Here is an 8,361-nt window from a genome sequence, read left to right as displayed (position 1 = left end):
AGGGAAGGGGAACATGTTGAGGACCCTGTGTGAGCTGTGGCTTTGGCCGAAGAGGTTTGCTTAATTTTCACAGTAGTCTGGAGGCAGCCGTTATTAACCCTATTTTTACCAAAGAGGAAATTAGACTCAACAAGGCAAATAAGCTGTCCACAGCAAGCCAGTTGGGTCAACAGCAGAACAGGGTTTGAACCCAGAGCTGTCTGATTCCAGAGGCTTCCTCTTTCCCAAGAAATCACGCTACTCCTCTTTTTTTTTTTAAGTGAGGCAAAGCTAAGGGTCTGTCTGTTAAGTCTACATGGGCAGGACCGTGAATTACAGCTATGTGAGGGCCACCTTAATATAACTCTTCTCTCTATGTAGTCGTGGTTGTCCTGCCCATTACATCCCACTTTCCTAGTGGTTCAGTGAATTTTACATTGATCCTGTTCTCGGTCTGGTTCCAACATTCAGGGTCTTGTGTGAGCTCCCGTCAGTGGGAGTCTAGAGGCAGGGATGAGGTCGTCTCTCTCTCTGGGTCTCCAGTACCCACCATGGTGCCCTGCACGAAGTGGGTGTTCCCAGAGTGTTTGTGGGGTTGATTTTAATTGAATGATGTTTCTCCTTTTAGGCCTTGGCCTTACACAATATTTCAGCGGGGCTTTGACCTGGTTTTGGGAGAACAGCCTTCTGATAAAATATTCAGGTAAGTGGCTGTCTAGGGACTTGCTTATGTATGTCTACGAGCCCCGTGTCCCACTTCCCACTGAACTTCCTTTCCTAGAGAGAAAGTATAACCTGGGAACCACGTTTAGCAGTTCTGCCCTACTCATAACAAAAGCACCGGCCCCACACTTGCGTGGTGACAACGTGGAGAACTTAAAGGGCAGACAACTCTGTTTGGGTCCTGGCTTCCTTCCTTGCTTGCTCTGTGAACCCCCGTAATTTACTTAACCTCTTGGAGCCTCCAGTTTCCGCATTGGTTAAGTGGGGCTACGTCATATGCCCGGTTCTGTTGTTCTGGGGAATATATGAGATAATGCAGGGAAAGCCCCTGGCCTAGAAATTNAGCCTCCAGTTTCCGCATTGGTTAAGTGGGGCTACGTCATATGCCCGGTTCTGTTGTTCTGGGGAATATATGAGATAATGCAGGGAAAGCCCCTGGCCTAGAAATTGCCACAGAGCAGGCAATTAATGTCAGTTTCTGCTTCTTCGTTTTGCATCTAATTTGCACCTTTTTCATAAAATCTTGCTCAAAATGAATCTGTCCCACCCCTGCCGCCTCCTTTTCTCAGCTTTACTTCATTATTATTTTCTTCTCTCTGCCACCCTCCCAATCAAATCAGATGTTTCTGGTCCCTCCCAAATTTCTACCGACACACCTGGAATAGCACAAGCTGGAAAAGTCAACAATTAGAGGAAGGATCTGGGTGCCGCTGTGAACTATTGGATTTCTTCAAGTTTCATTCACACTAGGCTTTAGCTGGAACACATGTTTATTGCCAGACTAAGATCTTATCATCCATTTATTCCTTCAACCGACCCATCACTCAATGAATGTGCAGCAGAATGTGCATCTGCTGGNTCAGATGTTTCTGGTCCCTCCCAAATTTCTACCGACACACCTGGAATAGCACAAGCTGGAAAAGTCAACAATTAGAGGAAGGATCTGGGTGCCGCTGTGAACTATTGGATTTCTTCAAGTTTCATTCACACTAGGCTTTAGCTGGAACACATGTTTATTGCCAGACTAAGATCTTATCATCCATTTATTCCTTCAACCGACCCATCACTCAATGAATGTGCAGCAGAATGTGCATCTGCTGGCTGTCAGCTAAGTGCCCGAGATTGCGTGTGGCCTGGCAGTGTGGACGTGAAGACACCTCCCTGTGCGTGCACGTCCCCAGGTAGAGGAAGTCAGCAGTCCCTCAGGAGGGTCTGATGTCAAAGCATGATGCCTTAAGCTAGTGTGAGGCTGTATGGGAGGAATGAGAGTAGTGTGGGGCAGATGGAAACCTTGTTTCCTTTTCCCTGCACTACTATTATGTGCTGAGTTTCATGTATTCACTGCTCCCTTTCCGGGCCCTGCCCCAGATCCTCTCTGGCAGCCAGACCTGGCCTAGGTGTTCCTTTTGCTCCTGCATTCGCCCCCTAGAGCTCGCTCTTCTGCCCCAGCTTCTCTTGCCCCTCCTGCCGGCTGGCTCCAGATGGACTCGGTTTGGCCCCTGCTGTGTTCTCTTAAGGCACGCTCTTGGCAAGAGCGCAGATTTGCAGAATCACTTCCGCACGGGGCCTCCCCTTGCCTTTTTCCCTCCTGAGTTTCTCTCCCTGGGGGAGGCTGGGTCACATTAATGGCATCGGCCACAGCTGCGTTTGAGGATTTGTGCTGCACAAGATGTCAGCTATATTCCTTAGACTACGACTTGGGCATTTAAACTTCCCAACAATGATTTATCATTTGGCTGACTTTTCTCTCTCTTTTTCTGTTGCTGGTCTGCGAGGACCTTCAAAGGGTGATAAAGATAAGGCAGATGGAGAGCCTGGTGGAGTTAGGCTGATTAATGTGGATAAGCTTCCTCTCCCCTAAAAGTCGGAAGCTAACACTTTGAGAAACAGAGGCCTTCATGAAATTGCTGTTAGAGCAGAAGCTGTGCACGAACTGTGTTTCCGTCCCCACAGGCTCCATCTATCTTTTCAAGTTCGTTAGTTGCCAACTGGCTGTGATACCCCAGCACTGCAGAGGGGTCAGCTGCATGGTTTGACCCTTTCAGTCAACTATTTCAGGAGCCAGTGGGGTAATCAATCATGTTGGCCCCTAACGTGACAATATGTAGTCTCTCTCCGACAAACGCCATGGGTCACGATTTACCTGTTACAGGTAGGAAGAACTGTAATCAAAACCACTCTGGGATCTGAGTAAACCAACTGCCAGGGGCCGTTCTGGAAAATTCTAGACCTGGTCAGTGACCGTAATCTCCTAAAGAAGCGAAGGACTATTTATTTGCCATTCTGCTCACCTATGATTTAGTGTTCTGATGAATTCCAAGCCACTGCACATTTCTGACATTTGAGTTTTTCCACCTTTGACCGTCAGTGTACAAGTCTGTATTATAAGCTGCTCATCTGTTACGCATCCTTTCGTTCTTAGTCAGATCTATTCCCTACCTGATCCACTGTACCCAACAACTTGAACATTTCCTACTCTGCACTGTGGTTCATCTTCTTTCCTCTAGCAAGAATATTTATTCTCCTTCTAATATAAATACTACCCATTTTCAGGGTCTGGACCACTACAAGAAACTGGCTTAGATGCTGTAGATAGATCAAACAAATATGACTGACATCATCCCTGACTTCAAGGAATTTACAGTTTCATCCAAGAATTTTCTCCAACCCTGGTCCTCCAGGGGAATCCCAGTGGGCTTCAGAAATGACCAGTGATCTTACCTGGCACAAACGAATTAATTGAAAAGTTCTGAGATGTGGGACCAGGCCATGAGTGTTTTTTAAAAGCAGCATGGTAATTCTCATCTCTACCCAGGATGGATAAATGTTGCTCTAAAGCTTCTCTAATCCGCAATGACTTTTCCCCCTCCAAATATCTGTAACATACGGACTGTAATATTTATTTGTCAATTATTTGATCTCATGTTTATTTTTATTTGCCTATTTATTTCCCCAGTGAAATGGTTGTCTTCTTGAGGGAAAGGGTAGTACCCTATATGGCTTTAAATATTTAACGTCTAACACTCAATTTGGAACATAGTAGATCTCTAGTAAACATCTATAGTTGATCATTACAGGTATTTCCTAAGGACTTGAAACCAGATTAATAAAAGACCTTGATACTCAACCTAACTTGGTAATCTGCAATCCCAAAGAAGCTGGGAAGGGCCCAGGCTAGACTCAAAGGGTCCGAGGAGGCTGAACCTCCAGCTGAGTCTTCTCAGCAAACCCCACGTGGTCCCAGAGACGTCCTTTCCATTGTGGTTGGGATCATGCCATTCCACTAGACCCTCTAGTGAAAGGGATTGGTGGAGACCAGGTTGCTCTCCCAGAGACCTTCCTTCCCACACGTGTACCTGTGTCACTGGGAACAACACCTCATCCTGGACTGGCCCGCTGTGGGGAACAGTGGAGCTGCCAGGCCAAGAGCTGTTCATCTGTTTCCTCACAATCTCTTTGATGCCAAGCCGTGGTGAGAGTACAGGCTTATTCTGTCCAGTGCTCTCTGGCAAGTGTTGGCCTCTGAACAAAAGTTTTAAGCTAGTTCAACAGTGTCGTGTGCACGATTCAGCCTACAGCTGAGCCATCAACTGCAGTGGTCACCTCCAGCTGTCACGAGAGAAGGCCCAACTTGGGAAAGCATTCCAGATGCTCTCCCAATTTCTCTTTAGTGGCTTTTTGAAGTCATTCCTGCCAAATCTGTATGAATGAGGGACAGATGAGATTTCAGGACACAGCTTTTTCTCTGACAGTTTGTTCTATATTTGGTGTTTTGCAGTTACTCAGTAAATTTTGCAGAGAAAAGAAAACTTTAGAATTTCATAGGCATGAGCCAGTATAGGCTGGAAAGCTGCTGTGAGCCGCACTTGAGTATTATACCAACCCCCATATTTCCCACTCATGGAGAGGTGACCTTGGGGAGGTTGCTAAGTTCCTTACAATCTTAATGGACAAATCGGTAAAATGGAGCCAAGTGACCAACCTCAGAGGACTGTTGTGAGGATAAATGGGGAAGCTTCATGGAGCACCTGCTGTGTTGAGAGTTCTCAAGTGAAGTTAGTCTTAGCCACACCTGACTGCTTCCCCTGCGTGTTTCACCTTGGCCCTACCAGGAATCGAAGATCACGCTGTTTTTTTCTTCCTAATGTGGTCCATTGCTGTGTCTCAGAACCTACTGGGCACTTTGAAAGCTCCTCACAACGTGAAACCCAGATCGTTCTTGACCGTTAAGTCCATTCAAACCCAGAGATGAACCCCTATCCTGCTCTAAATGAAGGATAATCTTCACCATCACTTCTACCTTTAAATCTGAAAATGGAGATTATATCCCCTGTAGCCCATGCAAACTAGAGAACATAACTAAATCTTCTTATTGATCAGTCAATAAATATTTATGGAGTGACCCCCTTGGGCCAAAAATTTGTGTTAGGCCATGAGAATACAAAGATGCCATCCAAGAGGGCACGTTCTTCTGAATGGTGACAGACACAGGAAAAGGTGAGCACAATTTCCACATCTCCGGGGCAGCCAGGGACCAGTATGGGCAGAGAGGAGCATCCCTTGCTCAGCCTGAGGTTGAGCCTGAAGATCCTAGAGGGCTTTCTGGAAGGGGTAGGAATTTTAACTATGTCTTAAAATGACTGGAATCCAGCAAGGAACGCAGGGAAGCAAATTCAGAACGGGAAAGTGGTGAGAAGATGAAGGTGACCTTAAGAACTATGGTCAGCTTGCACCGTAGAAGCACAAAGTGTGAGGCAGGATTTGATATAAGGAGAAGCTGAAGAAGTGGGTGGGAATGGCATCTTTGGAGATGTAAACTTTGCCCCGTAGCTCTTAGATGCATTGAGCGGTAGAGGAAGGGAAAGCTGAAATGGAGGGACATGGGACTCTCTTCCAAAAGGAAAATTAACCATCAGAAATATGCTAGAACTGCCAACTGTTTCCTAAAATCTGTTTCATAAATTATAAGCTACAGGTCCCAGATTTGTTGCTCTGCAGCCAAGCAAACTTGTAATTTTATAACCAAAATAGAAAACAAAAATTCACCTCTGTGTCCAAATAAACAAACAAACTGCTTCCTCCCGGTACCATCCAAACTTGAGTATGTTCTCTTGGAAACAAAATGTTCCTTATAATATTAGTGGTGCCCTCAGCCCAGCCTGCCTATTGCAGTGTTGCCCTCGAGAATGTCCATCCTGAAATGCAGGGTCAGCACAACTACTCGCCTGTTGTTGCCTTTGACCCACTTCATCCCTAACTTCCAAATTTCAGGCACTTTGGGACAAACATTTGCCCTGAATTGGCCCCTTAATCTTGCCCGGTGATGGAGGGTGTGTGTGTGTGTGTGTGTGTGTGTGTGTGTGTGTGTGTGTGAAGGGGCTGGCATGCCTTCAATTTTGGCAGGTGTCCTCGTCTGTCCCCTATTAACGGCCTCCTTCACCTGGTGCAGACCCCTCCTGCACCCTGCACAGACCCAGCCCCAACTATTGCCTTTTGCCCCCAGGGTGGGAAGAGTTGAGTGCTTCCTCAGAGCAAGAGGCATCCCTGATATTTCAGTGCTGCTGAATGTGGACATTTGCCCAGCAGGTCAGAGAAGTAGGGCACCAAGAATGAGGCTGGGAATGAGGGAACCATCTCCCAAATCCTGGCCATATCCCACTTGCTCAGTGGTTTTGCCTGTCCCCTGGGCCCATGCCTTCTCTTCTTTCAGCTGTTCTAGCTCCTCAGGCTGTCATTCAGGGAGTGGGTGAGCCTTGGTCCGTGGGTATTCCGTGTGGCCAGCATTCCGGAGTGCTACATTTCTCATAAAAGACCTCACTCTATCAGTCTGGTTTCCGAGCATCTCCTGCAACTCCAGGGAGTGTGTGGGTTAAGGGAGAGATAAGAGCAAGATTCCGAAGTGGCGTTCTGTGACCAGCATACTGATCAAGCCAGGGCTGGGTTCTTTTTAATTGTACACATTCTTCAATTGTCCCTCACTCTGTGTTAAAGTTGGAAGGGGCCGCCCGACTGCCACAGCCTTGTAATATCCCACCCACACTGGCTTTTATCCCATGGACTATTTTTTGACTGTGAACACAGAGTATTTGAATGCCTATGAAATAAAATGAATGAATAAATAAACAAATAACGTTTCATGGTTTCCTTAAGCTTTCCCTTGAAATGCTGATTGATTCTTTTATTCCTTTTAGCTCCTGTTATAAGAATTAAAAAAAAAAAAACCCACAACAACACAATCTCCCCTGTCTCCCAAGGGTTACCGCCATTAGCTGAGGGTATGGGTAGGAGTGTGGAGAATACATCCAGGCTTGCTCTGTTCATCCTCTTCTCCTCTCCCTGGGGCTCCTGGCTTCGGTTGTTTATGTGTGCCTCACATAACAACCAGAAAACGGGGAGCTTCTCACTTCTTTCCCTTGGTAGGCTTTCTCCAGGCACAGAGAGAAGCCATCACTACCACTGTGGGTGTGCAATCCGAGGGATGGGGCTGGTGGGAGGCCAGCCTGTCTCTTCAGTTAAAATGCTTCCAACTATATCTGACTTAGGACTGAGGAAGCCCAGCTTCACATCTGAAGGAAACTGGAATTGGGTTTCTTAGGGCTTGATAAAACCCTTTCCAGCTGGCGAGGGGGTGCCATCCTCAGCTCCCCCAGCTGGCCGACAGGTGTGTAGGAGCAGTCCTCTCTGCCTCCCTCGGATCAGCCGTGTTGTCCACACAATGGCGGTCAGCTCCCTCTTCTGAAGAGGTGGCGAGGGCTGGGAAGGATTGACAGCAGAAGGCCGGGTCCTCCGGCGGGGTGCTGGTCCCCCAGCCGTAACCACCTGGTGTTGGGTGTCCCTGCAGGTTCACCTACACCCTCGGGGAGGGCATGTGGCTGCCCCTCAGCAAGAGCTTTGTGATCCCACCGGCTGAACTGGCCATCAACCCTTCGGCGAAGTGTAAGACGGACATGACGGTGATGGAGGACGCCGTGGAGGTCAGGTGCGTGGGGGCCCAGGGCGCCGAGGCCACACCTGGCGTGGGGGGCTGAGGGAGGAACCCCCTGAAGGCCCAAGGAGCTAGGGAAGGAGTCAGGACAAGCTGAAAGGGGAAGCTGGCAGGCTGCCTTCAGATTCCCAGTCCGCGGTGCCGGGATCTACTCTATCTGGGTCAATATCGCACACCCCAAGGCTCGTGCTCTGGGAGAGGACATAAAATTAGAGTTTGTAAGCACTTCCCACATCCCCTAAGGACTGACAGGCAATAAAATGTTAATTTCCTTTCCCAAGTTTAGACCTCCTTCTTTGACCAGGCATTACAGCCTTGGCTCATTTCCCAGATATGGAGAATGTCCATAATTTGTTAGTTCAAGGCTCAGAGTGTGGCTGATCTTTACCTTTGGAGAGTGAGAGCGAGACGTGATGCGGTTGACTAGATAGGAACTTGGAATGTGATGCTACTTGTTGCACCCGAAGTCCCCTTGACTCCTGCCCCTCCCCCTGTGTCTCCCCACAGAGAGGAGCTGATGACCTCGTCCTCCTTTGACAGCCTGGAGGTTCTGCTGGATTCCTTCGGGCCCGTGCGCGACTGCAGCAAGGATAACGGGGGCTGCAGTAAGAACTTCCGCTGCATCTCGGACCGCAAGCTGGACTCCACTGGTTGCGTGGTATGTCCGCCCCATC

The 8,361-nt window shown here is 48.1% G+C and overlaps 1 protein-coding gene across 2 annotated transcripts in view; it reads left to right on the top strand.

Annotated features, from left to right (window-relative positions):
• Positions 1 to 8,361, top strand: part of ASTN1 (astrotactin 1) — a 305,257-nt gene that overhangs the window by 205,979 nt on the left and 90,917 nt on the right. Inside the window, exons 9-11 of one of the 2 annotated variants that reach the window (XM_034666761.1) lie at positions 608 to 682; positions 7,544 to 7,681; positions 8,228 to 8,345. In XM_034666761.1, coding sequence (XP_034522652.1) covers positions 608 to 682; positions 7,544 to 7,681; positions 8,228 to 8,345 — 331 coding nt within the window. Of the gene's footprint in view, positions 1 to 607; positions 683 to 7,543; positions 7,682 to 8,194; positions 8,346 to 8,361 lie in introns of both variants that reach the window. The other variant, XM_034666760.1, reaches the window with a different exon arrangement.

This window comes from Ailuropoda melanoleuca, chromosome 8 (genome assembly GCF_002007445.2).
Source record: "Ailuropoda melanoleuca isolate Jingjing chromosome 8, ASM200744v2, whole genome shotgun sequence".
In the NCBI taxonomy this organism is placed as follows: domain Eukaryota; kingdom Metazoa; phylum Chordata; class Mammalia; order Carnivora; family Ursidae; genus Ailuropoda; species Ailuropoda melanoleuca.
This window is presented reverse-complemented; position numbering and strand designations above follow the sequence as displayed.